We start from the raw sequence: 25,991 nt of genomic DNA, 5'->3' as shown, positions 1-25,991 counted from the left end.
GCTCATGAAACAGGTATATTGCTAAAGTTGGCTATGAATCAAAAGTTTTTGGTTTAACAACTGCTAAAACATTTTTTATGGAAGCATCATTTGAAATACACTGGAGAAGATTGCTAGTTAAAGGGAGCTTTGTATGAATTTTTCTGTAAAATAAATATTCACTAATTTTGGTCATATCTGGATTTTCAGATATTGGACTTACATAAAGTAGGGCACCAGTTTAAGTAAATTTGAGGAAGGGAGTTGGGTAAACAGAACATCTTACCTGGTTCTAGAAGTAAAAATAAGCCTATGTTTATTAGAAAAATGACTCACTTCTTAGCTTCTCAGGTGTAAGAAGTTCTTGGCAAGCTTTGCTTGCAATCTTACTCCGTGGTCAGTAAGACACCTTCCTTCGTCTTTTGAGTATCAATGCTGAGCCATTTCAACGAGTCACACATCTCTAGTAAATCTGCCCATCTGGCACTACTTCATATCATCCAGTACACACATATTAACGACACATGTATTAATTACACGGGCCTATTAACCAAACTTTCCCCGTTACTCATTCAAAGGATACTGTCCAAAATTAGCTTCGTGAGGGACTCATATGCCGATAAACTGCACATTTCTGAAATCTGGTTGCAGGAAAAATCCACCTTCTAATAGAAAAGAGCAGGATGTTATTCATCTCAACCACACAATTACTGGCACAAGAAGAATGTCTTTTCTGATGAGGAGTTACCAGTTCAAAAGACACTCAGGCTAACTTACTTGCCCTGTGTTTAATCATTTCCTAGCTGGGACTCTTTTCTGTCCACTTTGGGGGCAAGGAAGGGGGAGACCCTTCCCTGTGGCCAGTGCACACACCCCCCACAACAGAAATGCTCTCCATTGCTGCAGTCACTCTCCCCATTTTCAGCATTTATTTTAAACTTTCTTGATCTTCCTTCAGAACTTAACCTCAACTACTTCACCCTTACTAACCACCATATCGCCATCTTCTCTGACTCCCAGTAGCCTGTGTACACCTAGTTTATATGTATATCCTGTTTCTAGTTTCTTCACTTTCTCTGCTTCTATCTCAATTTACTCTCCCACATCACCCCCTAAATGCCAGAAAAGTTTTTCTTATTTATCCCTCAAGCCATACCTCTTCCACTCAGCACCCTTTCTCAAAATTGACTATTTTACTATACGGAAGCATTTTCAAAAGTATCAGTTGTCCCTACTCAAAAATATGAGAAAGACAAACAATATTAAATAACTTTAATTATTCACCTACTGGCAAAAGATGGAAAGGTATTTTTAAACACTGCACTGATAACTTTGTTGGGCACATTGTAATCATTTTCTGGAAAACTATAAGCAATTATATAATAAGTACTATTCTTATCCTCTTTTGCCCTTTAAAACAGTAATTTTAACCCCCCCAAAGTGCTAAGATTATTTTATCAATATGTTAAATACTAAATACTTCAAATACTAAAACCTTTAAATACTGAATACTAAAAAATTCTTTTTGAAAACAGCTCAAGTGGAAAGAGTAGAAAACTGGTCAAATTGATTACAATACATCACAAGACTGCAAAGTCAGTAAAATAAAAGTAAGTGAATCATGTGAAGAAATAGAAATATGCAAATAAAATGCCATTAGTTCAAAAAATCAGAAACAAAATTTTATGCATATACGAGTTTCAACTATGTAAAATGTATCCCATGACTGAATTAAAAAGTCAGTTTGGCATAACAAAATGAAGCTTCATGTTTACTTTTCTGTTCTATATAATAATGATGGGCTAGAAATAAACTTCTAATTATCTAGCCTTATTTACAACTGACCTTTTTGCTCATGATATCTATCTACACCCCTATCGGGACTCTATCCATCCATTTATTTACACTGGGCTTGTTGAGAGACCTTAAAAGTGTTACGATGCTGCCCTGACTCCCACTGGGAGTTCCATTGGAGCCCAGAGCTTGTAAGCAGTGCCCATCAATCAAATGAAACTTCTTCACCTACTAAGAGCAAAATCATTCCAGCAAATATAAAAAGGGTCAGGGTTCCTGTTCTTTGGAATATGCTTTCTCTGGTTGGTGGCACAAGGCACTAAAATAATAAATGAAACAGAAGCAAAGCTTCCCCAGAGGGTGGGATATTATACACAAGCCTGATTTACTGGGAAAAAAATGGGCTTTGGGCCTCAGTCATGGGGTTCAGTGCCAGCCCTGTGACCTCCCGGCAAAGGTTAAGTAAGTTATTTGACCTTTTTTGCTTCTGCAAATCCATGTGTAAAATGGGACCATCCCAGCTGCCTCACAGTTCTTACTGGGGGGATCTGGTAAGATCCTGCATTGGAAACTCTGGAAGATCTCGATCATTCCCCTGCCAGCTTCACAAAGGGGTTCACTTAGGGTTCGCATAGGGTTGAAGTATCTCATCAGGGGCACTCTGGCACTTTGCAAGGACTTTTCTAAAGGTACCAATATATCTGCTCTTGAATTCTCTAGGAACCTTAAACACTGAGGTATCTGCCATAATGATGGAAACACATCATTATACACTTGTCCAAACGCACAGCCCGTACGACACCAAGAGTGAATCCCAACGTAAACTGTGGTTTTGGGGTGACCATGATGCATCAGAGGTTGGAGAGTAACAAATGCCCCACTCTGGTGGGGACTGTTGACTGTGGGGAAGCTGTGCATATAGTGGGGGCAGGAGATATATGGGAATCTCTGTCCCTTCCCCTCAATTTTGCTCTGAACCTAAAACTGCTCTTAAAAAAAAAAAAGAAAAAAGAAAAAAGAAAGATGGGCTATCTGATTTGCTTTAGTTTTCTTGCGCAGTCTTTTGGGGGCTGGGGTGAGGTAAGGTTGTGAATAAAAGAAACTCCAGGCAAGTTTTTCCCAGGAAGGGTTCACTTTATTGCTGTGACTGGTTCCCCTGGGGTCTAGGGCAAGATGGAAGGGACAGAGAACCCAGAGAGCAAAGGACAGAGAATCTAGACAGCTCTGCAAGAACAATTCCTGATGACCTGGAGACTGTGGGGCCCCACAATGAAGACCAACAGGCACTTTGTGTGGCTTATCTGGATAAAGGAATGTCACCCCAACAATAACTGTAACTTCAAAGGGAAAAAAAACTCACTACTGTTAAAAATGTAGCAATGTGAAACAACAGAAGAAAAATTAAGAGAGACATCTCCCTGGCAGTGGAGGTGGTGTCAGATTCTTGACTTCAAATGGACCCAGAAGGATACTTTGGATCTAAATTAACTTGGTTTCTAAATAAGTAAAACTAATAGATAATAAAAAGCAATTGTTTTCCATTCTGCAAAATAATTTTTAATGAAATACTTGAGTCCAGTAGAAGGACACTCAACCCCAACTTGTAGCAATGGTTCCCAAATTCATCAGCATGTTACAGCCACGTGGGCAGGGTCCTTTAAAAATCCCCACACTCAGGCTTTACTTTGGACCACTTGAATCAGAACCTCTGGGAGTGGGTGGGGTCCAGGCATCAGCAGTTTTTAAAACTTCCCAGGGGATTCCAATGTGCAGAAAATTGGGGTACCATCAGTCTGTGATCTCTCTGAAGTACGGTCCATGGATCAGCAGCAATGGCTTGCCAGGAAAGTTGTTAGAAAGGAGAGTCTCAGGCCCACCCAGACCTCCTAGGTTATCTCATTTTCACAAGAATGCCACGTGAGCTATATTCACATTAAAGCATGAGACCCTGGGTTCCATCGCAGAGTAAGCTGCTCTGTCAATCAACATTCTCGAGTTTCATTCTGCCTCAGAAATGCAGAAGCATGTGCATAGAAGCAAGAATGAAGATGTGAAATCACTGCTTTCTAAATAGGAGCTAAGGCTGGATCAATAAGAAGGCAAAATGTAAGCCCCCAGGAAATTTTTACATATTTTTCAGGTACAAAATTGTTACACTATAACAAAAATAAACTAACAATAACTAGTATTTAAATGAAGCATAGAAAAAGGAAGGAAGTTAATTCTTTGGTTTGAACACTAGGTTTCAGCAAAGCTTCTGAAAAATATCTCCTGAAAGACTCTATCTTTTTTTCTAAAATAAATGACACACAAGTCCTTCTCCTTTTTTAAAATTCGTTTTCCCTCTACCTTATTCTCTCTGAATTCTCTTTGGGTGCTGTTTGGCTTGTTAATGTATTTCACAAATCAGTTAACACATGTAATTAGTGTATTAATAAAACCTACCTTGAGGTTTTTGGGTGGCTTGAAATTGAAAAATGTTTTCAGGTGATTCTGAGAAGCATTGAGTTCTAGAAGATAAGGCATACAGCTCACACAAGACAAATCTGGGAGGAGGGAGAGGGGAAATGAATACAGAATAAGGTAAGCCAATAAAGTAAAAATTAGACAAAGTCATTAAAAATAGCAAACATCATATCAGGACATTTAAAAATTATGCTAGTTGCAAGCACATCTTAATTATTCCAGATGAATTAAATGAAGAAAAATAGGAATATGCAAAACAACACACACACACACACACACACACACACACACACACACAGCATGGAAAACACATCATGAGCCTACAGTGTAACCTTCTTCTCCAGGGCCCCCCGCCCCCACAGTGGAACTATTCTTCTCCAGGGCCCGCTCACCCCTCCTGTTCCCAACTTCCAGTACCTTCAAGATAGAAACGGCCAAGGTTTCCTGAGTCCCAGCTCACTCTCCCCCAGCTGCTAACAGTCAATGCTTCAAAAATGCCAGGCTTGGAGGAACTAAAGCTTTACATAATCCTCTCGATAATTAGCCCCTGAATAACTGCATTAGGTCTTTTCGGAAAGACGGCAAATGCTACAATTAGTTCCTTGTTATAAATTACATTTTGTTTCAGATGGACTCAATCTTAAATCTCATTAATTATTTGAAGTGATTTAAATTATGGCCATTATTTTACTTTGATTCTTGGCTGGTTCAAAACCATGTCTGAGTTTTGCGTTTTATCCCCAGCCAATATTCTGTACCTAGAATACTAAGTAACAGACTTTTGTGCTAATATTCCGTCCTAATGACATGACATATACAACATAAGAAACAGGGAAGCGCTGGGCTGCTTCTCTCTGCCACTCGACAGGAGACGGACTTTGGGGTAGCAGGAGAATCAGGGAAGAGGCTCGGGAAGAGTCACACCTTAAGGATTTACAGTACCATCTCTACCAGTGATGGGCGTCTCCACCCATCTTCCCACTCCAGATCACACAATCAGCCATCACAACTCTTCAGAGGCCGGCCTCTGGAGGAGAACACAGCTTCCACACCCCTGAAGCCCAGCAAAGTGCTTCTCCTTTCACCAGGTAACAGTCACCCCCAGGCCAGGAGAAGGGAGCATAGCCGAACCCTGGGGTTGTGCCACGAAGAATGTGGAGCTGGTAAGGTGAGGGTCCTCCCCACCCATCCTCTCGACATCTTTGCTTCTCAGGGTGGCAGAAGCCATGAGATTCCTACCAATTTCTACTTCATTTCTCTGGTCTAAACCACAGCCTTCTTTAGCCTGTCTTTCTCATGAAATTACAAAACATTAAGACATCAACACATTGGTGGGAATTCATGAGCAAATCCAGGAAGGCTGCCCGTAAGAGGAAAGCTAAGGAGAAACGTAACAGCTTCACAATTTTGCCTATTTGCCTACAGTTTTGCCTATTTGCGCCAGCCAAGATCAGCTCCTTGTCTGTCAGTGATTATCTCCATTGACCCTTTTCATTTCCACAGGCCCCCACGTCCCCTTGAAGTTGATCCTTCTGTGGGCAGGTACCATGGAGCACGATCTTAAAGCAGAAGCAGCAGCCACCACTTGGATGTGAGTACATTTCACATCTGGTATACACCCAGTGCTTTTGAATTACTCTGATAGAAAAAAATTCACCGTCTGGGTTGCTGGACTCCTCTCTCTACTCTGTGTAGTGACCTCAGTGTCCACCAGATGGCAGGAGCTCCCCATGTCTGCGTCCCTGGTTCTCAAAGTGTGGTCCTGTCTCTGATTTCAGGGAAAGTAATCAGAAATGCAAATTTTCAAGTCCCACCTCAGATCTACAGAATCAGAAAGTCTGAGGGTGGGGCACAGGCATCTCTGTTTTAATAGGTCCCCTCCAGGTAATGCTGATGCAAGTTGAAATCTGGTTCATAATCAGGCCATCAAAAAAGCTGTTCTCTTGAAAAGAAAAATAAACACTATGCCTTATACTTTGCTTTTGAATTGATGCTTTCAAACTGTGGGGTTGGAGAAGACTCTTGAGAGTCCCTTGAACAGCAAGGAGATCAAACCAGTTCATCCTAAAGGAAATCAACCCTGAATATTCATTGGAAGGATTGATGCTAAAGCTGAAGCTCCAATACTTTCGCTATCTGATGAGAAAAGCCAACTCATTGAAAAAGACCCTGATGCTGGGAAAAATTGAGGCAGGAGGAGAAGGGGACGACAGAGAACAAGATGATTGGAGGGCATCACCAACTTAATGGAGATGAGTTTGAGGAAGCTCCGGGAGATGGTGAAGGACAGGGAAGCCTGATGTGCAGCAGTGCATGGGGTCACAGAACTGGACATGACTGAGCAATTGAACTGAACTGAGTGATTGAACAACGGCACAGGCTTCCCTGGTGGCTCAGATGGTTAAGAAACCGCCTGCAATGAGGAGACCTGGGTTCAATCACTGGGTTGGGAAGATCCCTTGGAGAAGGGAATGGCAACCCACTCAAGTATTCTTGTCTGGAGAATCTCATGGACGGAGGAGCCTGCCAGGCTACAGTCCCTGGAGTCACAAAGAGTTGGACGCGACTAATACTTTTCACTTTCACTCATTTCATTCACAGCAGGTTCTTGAACACTTGATGAGTTAATAAAAGATGACATATAAGATTGAAAGAGACTGATCTGAAGAGGAAAGCTTCATTTGCTCCCAAGGACTACTTGCTCAAGGGGTAAAGATCTGAAGCCACACTTCTTTCCCTTTCATCGAGCACTAAAAATTCTTGGAGTACCTGCAACCCCTTATCTAGTAAGTGAAAACAATCTTGGAGGTATGGGTTGTGGGGAGATCACCTTCTAGTAATACAAGTCTTTCTGATGATACGATATCTGGGAATTGCCTTAAATAGCCCTGGGGAGGGGAGCAGGGGAGGGTGGGTGAGGCAAGAGGGGCCACCGGCTGATAACTGTTGCACCTGAATATTCATTACAAACCTCTCTACTTGTGCACGTTTGTAATTTTCCAAAAAAAAAATTTTATGAAACTAGAAAAAAAAAATAAAAAGTGTTTCAAAACAGTAGCACTTTAGAATTAAAATATGCTGGAATGTGTCTTAGCCATTGAAAGGAGTGAATTTTAACTACTGCAGTCAGATGGGAGGAAGAAATCAGAAAATGAGTCAGAGAAGACCATATCAGCGACCCTTAATGATCTTTAAAAAAAGAGCGAAAGAAGTGAATAGAAAGGTTATCAGTGAAGAAAGAAGCAGGTCAGAAATTTCAAGTAAGATCAGAAAATTATTACAGAAACAAGGATCAAGCTTTGAAGAAAATGTGACTAATTTTGTTAAATGTGAGCAAGGTATCACAACAGATACCTTATAAGGAACTGTAAATGGCAGGGTTAGACCTGTAAGAACCTACTAACTACATAGAGAGCAAAGAGAGGGGAAAAAAAATTTCTGAATCCCTGGTGCTCAAATAAGAACAGAAGCAGCTAGCCAGGATTAAGATGTAGATGCAAATGCAAATTAAAGAAAAGCATCCATTAAAGGCGAAAGAAAAGGACTAATTCCTCTCCACTGAATAAACTAATAGAGGGAAAGAAATGGAAACCATCAAATATTCAGGAAGCATTAAAGAAGTAACGATCCATCTCTGGAAAGGAAAGAGCAAACATTCCATTTGATACTCTTCAATATTACTGAGTGTGTCTCAACTATCACATAATACAGCATGTTTGCTGACCTCTGCATTTTTCTTTTCTCGTCAAAGGTGCTTTTTTTCCCTCATGGAAAATAGAGGATCAATGCATAAACTGATCCATAATAGCATTTATATCAAGTTTGGTAGTATTAAAGTACATTGCACTCTGCAAAGCTTAAATTTTGTAATAATTCAGTGATCCATTGATTTACTAGAATGATAACGACATACCTTCAATTTTATTTACTGAAAGATCCAACTTCTGTAGGTGAACATATCCACAGAGGATGCTAACGTCAGTTAAGTCAAGATCCTGAGAAAATAAAAGGTAAAAGACTTTAATGTGGCTTTAGCAGATGAGTACTCAGGCTTCTCAAAACATCTGGAAATAAAAGCTGACGGAGAAATCCAGAATGTCCTTTGAAAGTATTGTAGGACTAAGAGGATAAAACCTGAAGCCTATTACTAATAGGATCTCAAAAGAGACTACAAACCCCATCAAAAATGCATTCCTCTGAAGGAAATAATAGCTTGGAAAATTAGGGTTTTTAGCAAGAACAAATACAACATGAAAAGGCAAATTAAAGCAGTGTTCATGAAGACCTTTAGAGCAGAGTTTTATATTTTATAAAAACATGCACACACATAAAAGCAATAAAGCCAAAGCCTTTATCTTGTAGAAGAAAAGAAAAAGCAAATGCCTAGAATTCAAACAAAATGTTAGGCGAGTTCACACCTAATCAAGTGATCATTAATAACAATACTTTCTACACTTTTTCTCAGGCTTGGTTTTCAAAGCTCTCTCACAATAATCTCATCTGATCAAACAAACCTGTGAGATCTGTAGGGCACATTATCCCCACTGGAGTGAGGAGGTATGTGGGGTACAGAGAAGTACACAAATAGCTTAAAATCACTTAGCAAGTCAGTAACAGAGAAGCAACTCCAAATTTTCCAGAATCCACATCTCAGATACTCTCCATGAAATCTTGCATCTACTGAACTTCCTGAGGAGTTGGAGGGGAATTTGGTCACTTGGAACAAAGATTCATGTCACTGGTCTACGCTGTGATGCCAGAGTCAGACAGAGCCAATTGATAAAGTGTCATTATAATCAAGTTCTTAAATATAAGAATGATAAGAATGTTTAATGAAGGCCACTAGAATAGTAATAATTACTAAGAAACCCCTACTATGTACAAGACATAAAAGCTTGGCATGATGAGAAACACATATCATGATGGACCAGAGCTATATTTAGCCCTTCTAAACTTATGACTTTGGGGAGGAGAGAAACTGTGCACACAAGTAGTAAAAGAAAGTTTAAAAATTACATGTGACATAAGTAAGATACAAGGGGGGAAAATCACTAACCTGGCCAACCCTAAGAACGTGCATTCACTTAGACAGGTTATTAGGGCAAAGTAAATCAACATATAATATCTCAAATGTAAGGAGGTCAGTGACAAAGTAAGTTAAGCTTCAGTCCATCTAGCTGAAATAAGATTTAAAGAATTGTGCTTTTTTGCAGATCAATTTAAGGCGAGGTATTGTGTACGTTAAGTAGAATTTTGATTCAAAGGAACTTATGTGGGGGTGTACTGGCTGTGGGAACTATCTTCCATTCCAAAGCCTAACACAGTGCAACACACCCAAGGTGCTCCCTGTATGTTATTGCCTGACTCACGGAGTCATCCCTAAAATGTCGTGAAGTGAAAACAGTAAAAGATGAGAGCCTTCGTATGCTGTTGTCAAAGGACATGCCGTGAAACCAGCATGGGTGAAAGGGGCTTAACATTTCTTAGGTGGTTCGCTTGTTCAAATCTAAGACAAAACAGCCTTGCTATGAATTATATATGCTTGAGCCAAAGTAGGGTGCCATAGCAGAATTTCAGTGCACTTTTTTCACCAACATATCTGCACTTACTCCGTGGACTGCCAAGGAGTAGTTAACGCTTTACAATATGAGGAAGCAGAAAGAGATAAATTGTATTTCTGTGTCTATAAAGATACAAAATGAGGACAAAAGCTGAAATCCTAAGTAATCTGCTCTTACAGCTTCTCTTATGATAAATCTAGAGCCAAGATTCTGTGCTAGTATCGAAATCTTATAAATTGATGAATAACAATACATGTTTTCTTTCATAATAGATATCTTTTGGAAAGTGAGCTATAGCTCACAGCTACATATTTATGGGGGGGGGGGGGCAAGTCAATACCAAAATACTTTATTCCCCTGGATTCAGATATAAATTTTAGTCCTGCCACTGATCAGAGAAAAAAAAAATCTTAAAAGAGTTTTTGATTGGTTTTACAGAATCAAATTCAACCTCCTAGAAAGAAAGCATTGATTACTATAAAATAGACTGCTTAAGATGAAAGAAACAGACTGTGAAGGAAATGAAAACAAAGGAATTGGGGGAAGGCAGCTGATCACTGGACTGGCCAGGGCTCTTTGATGTCAAACATAAATAACTCATTGCCATTCTCTGTCAAATGCAAGACTCAGAGATTTGGGACCACCAAAATAACTGTGAGTATCACAGAACATGGATATGGTCCAACCAGGTCAAGATGGAGCCACCCAATGGTGACCTTGTCATACTCACTGACAAAGTCAGGCTGAGATAGACCTGCTCCGTCCCAGAGCCTGAGCGCCCCAGCTGGTAGAGCTTCTCAGCCACGACCTCCTCTCTCAGGACCCCATCAAATCCTCCCTGCAAAAAAAACAAAACAAAACAGACAGGTGGGCAAAGAAAGGACTTCCATTAGAAAAGAAAAAATCCGTTTCATCATATCCAGCACTTATTTAGTATATTACACATCTGGGAGCTGAGACTGCCAAAATTTGCTGGCCCCCAAGAAAACTGTGTTGAAGAGCCATGCATATTACACACAATTAAAAAATGTATCTATCCCATCAATGGCTCACTGCTGACAGTACTGAGTGCCGTTCAGTGCTAAGAGCTCTCAGTGGGTCCACTCACTAATCCTCCTAACAATTCTGAGGGAGGTACTCTGAGCTCCTTTTTACAAATAAAGAAACCAAGGCTCACAGACTGCAACTTGCCTGAAACCACAGAGCCCAGAAAACAAACCAGAATCTGCCTGACCTCAACGCAGTTCTAACCACTAACTGCACTTGACTGCTTGTCCACACCCCAGAGGAGGGCTGCACCACATTAAGGCAATGACTTCTCTACATCTGGTATTCTTGGTGGAGAAAATGGGTCCTCGGGTTCACTTTGCATTGGCTAATCACGCTGGATTCATACCATTTACAAAATTAAAAGGGTAATAATTTCAAGAAGGAGGCTGGTCCTTAGTCTACAGACACCATGAACCAGTGGTAGCCCAGCACCCCCTCTCCCCCTTCTCCCCAAGAGAAGAGATAATAGTGCAGTGTTTGTGCTGCCAGCAACTCTATAATGACCAACACATTAACAGTAGCATCAGCATTAGGACACAAAATAGAGTAATTTTTTCAGCCATACCAATACAACTAACCAATATAACTGGTACGTGGACTATGAAGGCAAAATACTCTTTCAGGTAGTTTGGACCACTTGACATTAACTTGGGAATCAGGAGAGCTGTTCAGACCGCTAGTACTAAGGACGTAAGTATGTAGGGTTGTGCTATTGTAAAAAGTTTTATTTCCTCCCAAATTTCCACTATGCTTGTTTCTGTTTTTCAGTAGCTCAGTCATGTCTGACTCTTTGTGACCCCACGGACTGCAGCGTGCCAGGCTTCCCTGTCCTTCACCATCTCCCAGATGGACTTGCTCAAACTCATGTCCATCGAATCGTTGATGCCATCCAACCACTATCTTGGAGAATCAAATACCGCTCACGTCTGGGCAGGCTTGGTTTGAAGCCCAGATCTGCCATTTTGAATATATGACTTTGAGAGACAAAGTTTTTTCTGAGTCTCATACTTTTCATCTTTAAATAGGGTATGTTATTACTTTCTCTTCATGTTTTGAAGATAACTAAAAGTAACTGTGAACATAAAACTCTTAGCACAGTGCCTAGAACACAGCAAGCATTCCTAATAAATGGGAGTTGTTAGTACGAGTTGATGAATTCAGAAATTCCACATCTTGATGTCTCATTCATTGATACCAATCAATCTGTTCACAAAATGGGGGAAAGAGATCTACTTTTCCCAACAAAGTTACTATTTTTTATAGATGGTCTGGGAAAGAATCGAGGTAAGACAGTGTCACCTTACCTCCCAAACCTTTCACATAAGCCCACTCCCTCTGACTCCTGGAAACAAGATGTTACAGCATCCCTTCCCCACAGTAGGTCTGTTTTTCAACACAGCCACTGATACAGAGAATGGCCACATGGTCAGCATTGTCCCGGATCCCTAAGGCAAGACTCTTCATGGCTACCCCCCTCACACCTCTAAGTTTCCTGCCATTTGTCAGTGTCCTGTCTTTCCCTTCTGGTCTTTGGTCATTTTCAGACCTTGACTGGCCCAATCTGTATGTTGGGTGGCTTCAGAATCCTTAAGGAAGGCCACTCAACAACCCAAGCACTCCAAGCATATGCACATGTGCACGCACACACACACACACACACACACACACACACACACGTTCCTTTACTTTCTCAACTCCAAACATTTAAAAATTGATCTCCAGATAACTTCAGCCACTCACTCCCCTGGCTGTGCCCTGGACCCAGTCATCATGCTAAACTGTTCCATCTTAGAAACCTCAGACCTCAAATCTTCCACTGCTCTTGAATCCCACAACTGCTCATCCTTCAGCCTTTCCAGCATCTCCTCAAGTTGGTCACTGACCAAAACAAAATCTCCAGTCTGTTCATCCACCCCTTTCTCAGAGTCTATCTGTCCCCTCCCAACTGTACTTCCTTCCTGACTGGGTCTCCCATGGGCAATTTCAATGTCTCTCTACCCTCAAGTCTCTGCCTCCTTGTCCTGATTGCAACTGTACCATGCAAACCCAAACCTGAATCAACTTCACGATCAACTACTGCGTCGAGGCAGGGATTATGTCATGTTTATCATCCATTTGGGAATAAAATCTTTCTAGCATGCCAAGCAAATGCTAGACAAGTATACAAATGATTCCAGGAGTTGCATAAACTACTATAGAGGTGGGCAGGGTGCTTTGATTAGCAGAGTTCCCATTTCAAGGCAGTTCTAGTGAGAAGTAGGGGGTTAGCAAAGGCTTCCTTGGAGAGACAGCTATTGAGACCCGAAGCTGCGAGTTATTCTGACAAAGGGGAAGAAAGGGCAGAAGAGGGCCAAGAATGGTACTGTGGGCAGAAGAGGGCCAAGAATGGTACTGTGGGCACAAAGGACATGCACAAAACTGCAAAGGCAAAGGCAAGCATGGCCCACTGGGGAAACTGCCAAGAGTTCAAACAGCTAAAGTGTAAGGTCGGGTGGGGGAAGACAGTACCTAGTACATGGTGGGCACTCAAACATGGGCTGAATGAATTAATGAGCCTATTCCCTGCCTGCTTCTGAGTGAGCCAGGAAAGACCCACAAGCATGCATTCTGGTGCCACACTCAAGTCAGCTTCTGGCTGGGGTCTCAGAGGAGGACAGTTCCTTCTCCACACACAGGGTCCTGCTCCCTTTCCCCAGAGACCATGTTTAGGGACCATCAATAGTACTATATTTTGCCTGTGGTTTCAACCAGTCACTCTCCACTGTCGTTCTCCAAGCTGTCACTTCTCCAGCTCTATGAGCATGTGAGTCCCTTCTGTCCGACAAGGGGCCCTTGGATCCTGCATGTTCCTTCCACGACAGCTGGAGTTTCCCTTAATAGACAAGCTCCTCCAGAGTTGCTGTTTTGCTCTTCAGTTTCCCCTTGGTCACTTCCCACTCATGTCTCAACCCACTTCAGTTAGGCTGCAGGCTTCGCCACATCACAAAACGCATATGGGTTGAGATCTCCAGCGGCCCACAAATAGCCCTTTTCATGGTCCACTTACCCTCTTGGCAACATAACCCTCTCCCCTGTTCCTGACTGTTCTTGCTCCCCTGTTCTTGCTGACTTCCCACCCATACAGCTCTTCTTTCTTCTCCTTTTTCTCTTACCAGTCCTTTCCAGTTCCCTCTCCTAACCCCAAATCCTCTTCATCTTCTGAGATACCTGTATCCCAGGGTTTTTTCCTTGGCCCTCCCCTTCTCTTCTTTATTCTCTTCCTGGATGATCCCACAGACTCCAGTGCTGATGATTCTCAGGTCTCTGACCCTCTCCTGATTTCCGTGATTCACATGCCCACCTCCTGAATGCATAGCTCCACCTGTCATTATTTCTCATGGTAGTTAGTGGTCTGATATCCCCCTGGAACACTCCATAGACTTGGCAGTCAACCTAGACTTCCCATGTTCAATTAGTGTCTCATTCTAAATATGTATTCATCACTAGCTTCCTTTCTATTCCCATTACCTTAATGCAGACTCTTGTCTCCCCTGCACAGATGCTGCTCATCTTCTCACTGATCCCCCTGCCTCTAGACTTGCTACCCTCTAATCTAACCCCCTCGGCCACAAGAGAGGTTCCCTCCTGCTTAAGGGTCAAGTCCACAGTCCCTACAGCAGCTCAGGGGGTGTGTGCGCTTCAGCTGTGTCCGACTCTGTGCAATACTATGGACTGTAGCCTGCCAGACTCCTCTGTCCATGGGACTCTCCAGGCAAGAATACTGGAGTGGATTGCCTTGCCCTCCTCCAGGGAATCTTCCTGACCCAGGGATCGAACCTGTGTCTCTTTTATTTCCTGCATTGGCAGGCAGGTTCTTTACTACTAGCGCCACCTAGGAAGCACAATAGCCCAGAGTTCACAGTCTGGCCTCCGACCCATCTACCTTTTCTGTTCTTACCTATAATTCATCATTTGGAAAGATGCCGTCTGCCTGCCCATACCCCACCTCTGCACCCAAACAAAGGTTTACTTCCCTTCAAGTCTTCCGCCAACCCTGTAACCCGGCCATCACTGTAGGCTTCTGTTAACAGGATGAATAGCTATGGTTTATTCACAGTCTTATCTCACCCTGAGAGCTGGGACCATGCATGTCCTCCATCACACTCTCATCTTCCTCAGTCATCACTGCTGCTATTATGTATTACACCTAAAATCTTTGGAGAGCCCACGCTGTATCAGACTCTATGTTAAGAACTTTAATACAGACTTTCCCATTAGATTTAATGTTTATAACTATTCAATGAATATGCATTATTAGCCACATAAAGTTATTGGCAAAGAGTGGCTTTCACAGAGCAGAAACTTCTTCTAACCTATACTGTCAAAAGAGTACTGCCCATAGAATAATCGTTTGTGAATGTTCCATGAAGGCTGAATTAATGAAGTCAATTGATAGGCTATAGTTAGTAGATAAGAACAGGTAAGTTATTACTTGTGTTAGTAACAGAATAAATGATATACTGTGCTAAGTAGGTTACACATAGGATCTCATTTAATTTTCACAACTCTCCTGCGAGGTAGGTATTGTTATAATTCCCATACTGCGGATGAGACGCAGAGTATAACTTGCTCAAGATCTCACAACGAACAAAAGACTTTATTCAGTTCAGTTCAGTCGCTCAGTTGTGTCCAACTCTTTGTGACCCCATGAATCGCAGCACGCCAGGCCTCCCTGTCCATCACCAGCTTCTGGAGTTTACTCAAACTCATGCCCATTGAGTCGGTGATGCCATTCAGCCATCTCATCCTCTGTCGTCCCCTTCTCCTCCTGCCCCCAATCCCTCCCAGCATCAGGGTCTTTTCCAATGAGTGAACTCTTCGCATGAGGTGGCCAAAGTACTGGAGTTTCAGCTTCAGCATCAGTCCTTCCAATGAACACCCAGGACTAATCTCCTTTAGGATGGACTGGTTGGATCTCCTTGCAGTCCAAGGGACTCTCAAGAGTCTTCTCCAACACCACAGTTCAAAAGCATCAATTTTTCGGCACTCAGCTTTCTTCACAGTCCAACTCTCACATCCATACATGACCACTGGAAAAACCACAACCTTGACCAGATGGACCTTTGTTGGTAAAGTAATGTCTCTGCTTTTTAATATGCTATCTAGGTTGGTCATAACGTTCCTTCCAAGGAGTAAGCGTCTTTTAATTTCATGGCTGCAGTCACCATCTGCAGTGATTTTGGAGCCCCAAAAAATAAAGTCTGACACTGTTTCCACTGTCTCCCCATCTATTTCCCATGAGGTGATGGGACCAGATGCCATGATCTTAGTTTTCCAAATGTTAAGCTTTAAGCCAATATCTAATTCCAAAGGCAACGTTCAGAACAGTATTCTGCCCAACCTCCCTCAAGTTCATTGAGCCTAATTACATTATAGGCACTTTGTCATTTTGACTATCAGAGCCTTATAAATCTTAATCAGGCTAGGATATGGAAAATAAATCACTGAACAGAAAAGTTCAGGTATTTCTTCTTAAAACTTTTCAGTTTACTCAACATACAAAAAGATATGAGACACTATAAAAACTAAAATAAAATGTGAGAACATAAAATAAATATTAATATTTGGAACATAAACAAAAGAAATAATACTTTTTCCACACAGAGCCTACAAGCGAAAAAGGATTAACTAGTTCAAGTCAATCCCCTCCTCCTCTATGGTTTTTAAGGCATACTGAACACAGATTAACAATGGTATTAATGAACCCCATAGCTGAAGAACACACGTTAATTAGAATAAAGTAAACTGGTGATTCATTTGTTAATTCCTCTGGGGTGAAAGATGGTAGAAACCATATAAACATCTCAAAGTTGTAAAAACATTGCCACAGTTTTGCAATAGTCACTGTTAAGCATGGCAAATAAATCAACAAAAGATGAACAAAATAAGTAATAATTTTCTATGGCTCACTTTTAAGAGAAATTGATGTTTAGCCCATGTAAAAGGAGGGAGAAGAGGAAAGGTAGAAGATTGGGGTGGGGGGCGGACGTGAGGGTAGAAAAAAATGGGCCAAATGTGGAAACTGAAGAAAAGGACATTACAAAAGAAGGGAACCCAAGCAGGGACACAGGGTAGACAGTCTGTGGCAGAACCAGAGTAACAGAAGACAGTGCAAGTCACAGAGGGGAAAACAAGAAAAAATAAAACAAATGAGGAATGGAGATGAGAACAGGCATAAAAAAGAGAAACCGGTCTGAGCTCAAGGGGGAGAGAAAGGTGACTAGGAAATGAAAAGGTACAATGAGACAGAGGGGATGTCAGAAAAACATCACAGAACCGGATGTTGGAAACTATTTCTCTATTATATCCACTTCTGAAAAGAGTCTGAAGCAATTTATACTACCAAAGAGGGGGAAAGGGAAGAGAAAAATGTAATCTAGAGAAAAACTATTGAAATTAAGAAAATTTTTGATTTCAGGGGGGAAAACGTTATAATTCCTGGCAGCCAAGACAAGTAGGAAAACCTAACAGTTTACTAAAAGGAAGTAAATCAATTTACATTTTTAAAGAAAGCAAACAATTCGTTAGGAAGTCAAGAGAAGGAATTGGTACTATATGAAGTGGAAAGGGACAAGAAAGTAGGTAAGGAACTAAGGAAGGAACAGGATGATAATAAGTGTAAGAAGTGGAATTGGGCGGTGTTTAGATGAGACAATGTAGAAAAGAGGGAATTTGCATTATCGGTGTGAAAGGCCAAGCTGTCAACAGGTATCACTGATGGGAATGTTGGGACACTCCCCAAATCCTAAAATACTCTCACGGTGAGCGGTGCGTGCATGTGTGTGTTGTCTGTATAATACATTATATACCCCTGGCATAAGTAATATATAAAACTTGCAAGACACTTGGTCTTTGAGGAATAAAATGGGCGTTTCTTGTGGCTGAGCTGGTAAAGAATCTGACTGCAATGTGGGAGACCTGGGATCGATCCCTGGGTTGGGAAGATCCCCTATAGAAGGAAACAGCAGCACTTAAGATTACTTCAAAAGGGGTTTTCTTGGTTTGTGTGTTTTTCCTAGAGGAAGGAGGATGAAGGGACTAGAAACTGAGGAGAGTGTTGGGAGTACTTCACAATCATGACGAAAAGGTACAGAGGGTGCAGAGGTGGAACTCTTGGCAATTCACAATGCTGTAGAGGTATACTTTTGAAAAAGTTAAAGTCACAACTTTCATACAAATAGATACTTTTTTGTAAGGACGCTGCGTAATGACTCTTAAGAAATCACATGTGCTAATGAAAAATGAAGGGTGAGGAAATGGGGTAACGGAAACGGGGAGGAGAGGAGGGGAGCCTCGGAGCAGTAAGGAAGAGGCGCTCCTGGAGGCAAGGAGCCCTAGGAATGAGGCTCAACCGCAGGCTGGTGAAGGGGTTCTGACCACTGGAGAAGGAAATGAGGGGTGAGGGGTGGGGGGAAAGCACACCTCAAGATTCAGCATTTCGGATTCTGAGGACACCTCGGATTCCACTTCGCCCTCGCCCTCTTCCAGGTCGTAGTAATTTCTGTCCACGTCTGACTCCTGATAGCGATGAATGAGGTGCTGGAGCAGGTAGGAGGAGGCTTTGTATAAAGTATTTTTCGGTCTCTGCCCCATGGGAAAAGGAGACCAGCAAGAGTAACGATCCTTTTCTGAGTGCAGCACTTTCGACTGCGCTCCAGTTCGTGAAATGCTCATGCCTCCCTGGAGAGAGGAAGGCCTCGGAAACTTGGGCTCTCTCCCGGAGGTCGCCATCTTGTTTACAGGGGTTGCCTAGGAGACGGACGCCCAGGGAGGAGGTGTCGCAAGGGATTTTGGGGGCTGTAGTCTCTGCCCCTCGTGCGTCCTCGCTTTCAGCTTGCTTTGCCACTGTAGCGCAATTTAGCTTTCTGTTTGTTTTTTGTGATCTTTCTTTTTTAGTCTGTTAAGTCGTTGGCTCTGCTTCTTTTGGTTTGTCTTTCTCGTTTTTCATCTTTTTTCCCTGCGCCCCGCTTTTTTAGTGTTCAACTGTTTTCTCTCGGCCTCGAGACCCCTCTTGGAGATTTTTCATCCCACCCTGAGATCACTGGTGAGCGCACCATCCTGCTTCCTTCATGAAGGGTCTTTTTGTAGTTAGTGTTAGATGTCTGTAAAGCTCTCTGTCGGAAAGGAGATAACACTAAAATTTTACTCTATGGAGAGTGCAGTGCGCATACATGATATAGAAGGCGTGGCTCCTGTCCTTATGATTTAATTGCGGATAATAAAGAGAAACTACCAGACGACGACTGAGAGCTGGTTGGCAGTTAATGTACATTTTTACTCCAAAATAATAAGCCATGTCCTTGGGGAGAAAAACTGGCAGTGGTTTAACAATCCAAATACGGGGGAGGGGGGGGAACGACTGTCAAACTGACACTTTATCTGAAAGCCTCTGTAAAACTATAATAAATAATTGTATTAGTCAATGATCTGCATTGGTAATAATTTTTATCTTGCTGCATAGGTTCTCTTTGCAGTTTTATAAAATACTCTTGCAAGATTACAAAGCATGATTTTATGCTAGTGTGATTTCATGTGACCTAAATCCTATAGCCTTGAGCTCCACAAAGTAGACACTGTATAGAAAAGCAGAATGAAAATTATAGTAACTATTATTGCCATAGTGATGACCATAGAGATCCTTGCAGGAAGGTCGCTCTCATCCTCCTGGCCTTACAGGCTTTTTCTCCATGCTTCAGTGATAGCAGTTGCAAATACAAAATGATCCTGTCAATGGCTGTCAGGGGAGAAGTAGGAAAAAAATCCTTATGGACACCAGCCATTGACTCTTATTTTTCTCAGGGCTTGAGGGCCCATTAAAACTGACAGAAAGCTTTCAGAATTACCTTCCTTCATTATCTTGCTGGTCATAAATGCAAAGGCCATAATTAAAGTATCTCTTTCTGCTAGGCTCATCTTACTGTTTGCCTGCTTCTTTTTCCACTGGGTAGAATATTCCTCCATGGGGTTTTCTCTACCCTCACCCCCATAAGACCTGGCTGACTAACTGATAGAAGGATGAAGAGGGAAGAAAGTATAAAAATGAAAAAACTCAGTGTGCTTTTTGTAGTTTCCAATAACTTAGCATCACAACGAACAAAGCTAGTGGAGGTGACAGAATTCCAGCTGAGCTATTTCAAACCCTAAGAGATGATGCTGTTAAAGTGCTGCACTCAATATGACAGCAAATTTGGAAAACTCAGCAATGGCTAACATGCTGGAAAAAGCCAGTTTTCATTCCAGTCCCAAAGAAAGACAATGCCAAAGAATGTTCAAACTACTGCACAACTGCACTCATCTCACACACTAGCAAAGTAATGCTCAAAATTCTCCAAGCTGGGCTTCAACAGTATGTGGAGTGAGAAATTCTAGATGTTCAAGCTGGATTTAGAAAAGGCAGAGGAACCAGAGATCAAATTGCCAACATCTGTTGGATCATAATAAAGCAAGAGAATTCCAGAAAAACATCTACTTCTGCTTTATTGACTATGCTAAAGGCTTTGACTGTGTGGATCACAACAAACTGTGGAAAATTCTTCAAGAGATGGGAAATACCAGACCACCTTACCTGTCTCCTGAGAAGTCTGTTGCAGGTCAAGAAGCAACAGTTAGAACCGGACATAGAACAATGGACTGATTCCAAATTGGGAAAGGAGTACGTCAAGGCTGTATATTGTCACCGTGCTTATTTAACTTATATGCAGAGTACATGGGAAATGCCGGGCTGGATGAAGCACAAACTGGAATCAAGATTGCCAGGAGAAATATCAATAACCTCAGATATGCAGATGACACTACCCTTATGGCAGAAAGCAAAGAGGAACCAAAGAGCCTCTTAATGAAGGTGAAAGAGAAGAGTGAAAAAGCTGGCTTAAAACTCAACATTCAAAAAATGAAGATCATGGCATCCAATCCCATTACTCCATGGCAAATAGATGGGAAAACAATGCAAACAATGACAGACTTTATTTTCTTGGGCTCCAAAATCACTCAGATAGTGACTGCAGCCATGAAATTAAAAGACACTTGCTCCTTGGAAGAAAAGCTATGACCAACCTAGATAGCATATTAAAAAGCAGAGACATTACTTTGCCCACAAAGGTCCGTCTAGTCAAAGTTATGGTTTTTCCAGTAGTCATGTATGGATGTGAGAGTTGGATTATAAAGAAAGCTAAGTGCCAAAGAATTGATGCTTTTGAACTGTGGTGTTGGAGAAGACTCTTGGGAGTCCCTTGGACTGCCAGGAGATCAAACCAGTCCATCCTAAAGGAGACCAGTCCTGAATATTCTTTGGAAGGACTGATGCTGAAGCTGAACCTCCAATAGTTTGGCCACCTGATTAGAAGAGCCAACTTATTAGAAAAGACCCTGATGCTGGGAAAGATTGAAGGCAGGAGGAGAAGGGGACGACAGAGGATGAGGTGGTTGGATGGCATCACTGATGCAATGGACATGAGTCTGAGCAAGCTCCGGGTGTTGGGTGATGGACAGGGAAGCCTGGAGTGCTACAGTCATGGGATTGCAAAGAGTCAAACAGGACTGAGTGACTGAAGTGAACTGAATCAGCATTTCTAGGAAAGTTAGTTTTGCCAATGTCAGTCTATTTAGAAAAGTGTCAAGGCAGAGTTAGGTAGGACTTGTCAAAGAGTAACTTTCAGAAGGTTAAAAGGGTGATTGTCCTACAAAAATAAAAACACCTGTGAAGGATTTTATTAAACTCATTAATTAATGGAGGAACCAGTAAGATGGTAACAGAGTATTCACTGTCCACACAGAAAGACATTTTGAAAAAAGGTCACTAGGTTAGAGATAAAACTGGTTTATGCCCTATGGGACATTATGCCTTTGGTGTTAGATATTTCTATGCTTTCTCTCTTTTCACCTTCACATCTACTCTATCACCATTCAACAGATAAGGTAACTGACGCTCAGAGAATTTAAATAAATGGCCCAAGGACAAGCACTGGTATTGCAATCCAAATCTAGAATGACCAAATCCACTGTCTACCTTCAACTACTGTTTTTTGCAGGTGGAAAATGTGAGGCAAGGTAAAGGTGCACAAACTGTCTCAGAAGTACAAAGAAAACATGTTATCAGCTAATGTTCTTAAGTGTAAATAAAAGAACTCACTCAGAGAATAACCCTTTCGTATAGAATCATAGCATGTCAGAACTATTAACAGAAAGAACTTAAAGCCCATTTTATCCCAACTCTCCCTTTTACAGGTGAAAAGCTGATGGCCCTCCAGGAATGATAACTTGCCCCAAATGACCTGACTTGTTAGCAGTCAAGCAGGAATTAGAGTCTGGACCTCTTCTTGCTCAATCTTTGCTTTTGCTGGTTCACCAAAATGACCCGTAGGCAGAACTGTATGAATAGAATCCCTAATTTGGGATTCTGGCCATCAAAACAGAAGGCATCATCTTTATAAAAGCTATTTTACCAGGTAGAGAAGTCAGAATTAGGCAGAGGGACGGGGGTGAGGGGAGGGACTACTTTGTCAAAAGTTTTCCTATTAGCATAAGACAACAATAATTGCTTCTGTTCTTTTATTGCTTACTATAAACCAGGTCTGTGCTCAATGCTATAGATATGTCTCAGCTAATTATTCCAACTGCTCTCCAAAATAGGAATTGATACCCCCATTTTTCAAAGGAGAAGAATGATGCTCAAAAATGATAAGCAAGTTGCCCAGTCACACAATTTGCATCTAGCCCCAAATTCCAACTCAAGTCTTCCTGGATCTAAAGCCCCTGATCTTAACCAATAATACTTTTTCTCTGGAAGTATGAATTAGTTTCTCAGGAAGCATTTGTGAGGCACAGAGAGCCTGGCCCTGAGTACTAAAAGCGTGTTTGTGTGTGTGTGTGTGTGGTGGGGGGCAGGAATATCCAGGCTTTCTGAATCCAGAGAAGTACCGTGGGCAGGCAAAGGCAGTGGGATATGATAATCCAGGGGATTGTCAGCGGACCTAGGGTAGCAGGGTCTTCTGTGATGGCACTGGATCCTTAGCACTGGGGTGAGAGGAAGGAGAAAGTGAAAGAGTGTCACCAAGACACTCAAGAGCTCTTCTCGAGAGGACATCCAGGACAGGCAACTGAAAGGGGAATATCAAAGGGGTCTAGAGTTTAAGTTTAAAAGAAGGTGCTACCTACCAGCTTCAGCCACTTGCTAGCTTTGCCCTGGTAGTATTCTTTACCCTTACCCCTTATGCAGAATATGTAGAGCCTTATGTAGAATAAGGCTCTCTTCCAATCTGAAGCCAGCACCCTGATGTAACCTCACTTCACTGAGAATGGAAAGAAGAGGCAGAGATCAACTCTTGTTTCCTTCATTTGGGAAGAGGATCTCCCCAGGTATGTTGACCTTGGGCAAAGCAAAAAAATGTATACCCCTTCCCAATTTTATGAGAGGAAAAACAAGTTTAATAGTGCTTCTCAGGTATGTTTGAGATGGCAGCACCTTGAACTCATGGTGTTTTTGACAGAACACTTAAATTTTCACAGAATACCCTGAAATGGGGAGAACAGATAGACTGTAGAAGGCACCACTAATATAACAATAAAAATAGAATCCCAATAAATGTTTATGAATAATAACTATGTGCTGGGCACCCTTATAAATACTTTACATATATTAACTCATTTTATCCCCCAGAGGATCCTACAAGGTAGATACTAATATTATCTCCAAATTATAGATGAGTAAAGGTAGGCATAGAAAGGTTCTGTAAAGTATTCAACTCACTTTATCACCCAGTGGCAAAGCTCTATAGAACTCAAATGGAGGGAGTCTGGTGTCCCAGTCCAAATCCTTAATCAAAACATTGTACTTCACTCAATTGCTTTAGTAAAACTTTATGAGCAACTTTATGGACGTTTTTGGGTCCCCTTCCCCCAAAAGTCATATGTTGAACTCCAATCCCTAATGTGATGGTATGAGGAGGTGAGGCCTCTTGGAGATGATGAGGTCAAGAGAACAGAGTCCTCACCAATGGGATAAGATGAGGCCAGAGAGCTTTCCACCAGGTGAGGCTACTAGGAGAAAGTGGCTTCTGCAACCTGGAAGAAGGTTTTCACTAGTACCTGCACCTGGCACCTTGACCTTGGACTTCCAAACTCTAGAACTGTGTGACAAGTAAAGTTCTGTTGTCTATAAACTAGTCCATATATTCTTGTGATAGTAGAGCAAACTAAGACAGGAGTACCTTAAACTTGATGCACTAATGTCATATCCTTTTATGTTTTGTTATTCATTCTATGAATAAGGGATGGTTATTCATATGGAAGGGAGTTTATTATCTAATAACAGCTGAGTGGGTCTATAGCCATTAGGCAGATAATTATATGAATAATCATTTGTTTCAACTGCCATAAGGGCTAAGAAGGGGAAATATAGGAGTCATGAGAGCATCACCTGGGGCGACCTTGATCCAATACTGTGTGGAAGGACCCTTAAAATTGTCAGACATTTTTGAGCCTCACGAGGATTATCAAAAATGTTGGGAAAAGACAGTACAAGTGAGAAACTCTGTCATCTTTGCAGAAATCAGCTGTCTTAAAGTTATGAAGGTAGTAATGAATTGGGTTCATAGAGCCTGATAAAATCCAGGTAGGACTTGATTGAGTCAAATAACACCTGTTCTAAGCAAATATCAAAAGCATTTTGGGGGTTGTCCCACTAATAGATACGCTGAATCAGACACTCATGTTGAGATCAAAGACAAAAACTGCAGTCTAGGAAGAGGGAATCGTAAAGGTTCATAGACAAAGGCAGAAAAATCAAGCCAAGGAAGAATCGTTTGCCAAGGATTTGCAAGCATCAGATCTTGAATAAGATCTGAACAGAGGACTAGATAAGGACTATTCAATTTCTGAGATTATCTTTACAGAGCGAAAGATGGATTTCATCAGGGAAGTCACGACCACTTAAGATCAAAGTTATTAAGATGTTACAAATGATGACCAGAGAGGGACTATATGAAATCTTTTGGGAAAAGATACAAGGATGGGAGGATGTTATGCAAGGACATTCAGAAGAAGATCAAAGAAGACCAGAAGGAATTCAGGAAGAAATCATCGCATAAGGGATAGAAAGGAAAGTGCATTTTAGAGACACGAGGTTTAATAACCAAAGCATCCCAGTGGCACTAAATAATAAAAACGGAGGAAAAGCAAACAGAAGTCAGGTGAATGAACTGTGCAAGAATTCCCACCATAGCCACACACTTCCAAAAGCACAACATACTTCATCTCATTAAGAGCAAGTCTGCAATGGTGGAGACTGGGGAAAAGCAAATCATGTAGGCTCTGATGCAAAGGACAGGAAACACCCAGATCATTATTATCAGCAATTAACCACACAACCTGTGTAAGAGGGGGTCTGTTTCAAGTGCTGGAGATATAAAAGTTAAAGTTCGGGTCTCTTTAATTAAGAGATTTGTGTTGTGGTTGGGACAGTAGGATATAGAAATTTTCTAAATAAATCAGAAGAACACAAGAAACATGTATATGCATGGCAGAGTCCCTTTGCTGTCCACCAGAAACTAAACAATGTTGTGAATCGGCTATACTCCAGAACAGAATAAAAAGTTAAAAAAGAAAAATAAAAGCTCACAGGAGAAGGTAAGCCCTACCTGCATGATTTCTAGTTCATGTTACAGGCCCTCAGGTAGGCACTGAGTTGGGGGCGACATGACCACCACTTTCCCTTTGCCAGGCTCGGCACACAGGACTCACTCCTTGAGGTAGATAAAGTTGGGCCTCCCTAGCAGGTGCATGGGAGTTGTCCATTGGGACAAAGTCTGTGTCCCAAGACAGGGATGCTCAGAAGCTTCATAGATAAGGTAAGAGTTGAGTTAGGGCTTCAAAAAGGGAAGAGACACATAGGAAGGGGTGTTGGACAGTCCCCAAATGGGAAGTGGCATAAGTAGAGGCAAAAAAAGGTCTCCTGGGTATTTTAGGAAGTCTCTGAGAAGTCACTGATTTGGAAATAAAACCTGCTCACAAGAAGAACGAAGAATATGCTGCCTTTCTGGGAGAAACAGGGCATGATTGAAGAAGTGGATGAAATTTCCTCACATGTCAAAACGTCTTAGCAGAACC

General features: G+C 41.7%; 1 protein-coding gene across 1 annotated transcript in view; it reads right to left on the bottom strand.

Moving 5' to 3' along the window:
* LRGUK (leucine rich repeats and guanylate kinase domain containing) overlaps positions 1–18,620 on the bottom strand; it is a 96,613-nt gene extending 77,993 nt beyond the window's left edge. The window contains exons 1-5 of the mRNA XM_065939815.1: positions 18,312–18,620; positions 10,531–10,638; positions 8,153–8,234; positions 4,219–4,319; positions 563–644 (exon numbers count right to left, since the gene is read on the bottom strand). Of these exons, the coding sequence (XP_065795887.1) occupies positions 563–644; positions 4,219–4,319; positions 8,153–8,234; positions 10,531–10,638; positions 18,312–18,620 (682 nt within the window). The remainder of the gene's footprint in view (positions 1–562; positions 645–4,218; positions 4,320–8,152; positions 8,235–10,530; positions 10,639–18,311) is intronic.
* Between the last annotated feature and the right edge of the window lie 7,371 nt (positions 18,621–25,991).

The sequence above is a fragment of the Muntiacus reevesi genome, chromosome 6 (genome assembly GCF_963930625.1).
Source record: "Muntiacus reevesi chromosome 6, mMunRee1.1, whole genome shotgun sequence".
Classification (NCBI taxonomy): domain Eukaryota; kingdom Metazoa; phylum Chordata; class Mammalia; order Artiodactyla; family Cervidae; genus Muntiacus; species Muntiacus reevesi.
Note: the sequence above shows the minus strand (reverse complement) of the source record. Positions and strands in the feature narration are given on the sequence as shown.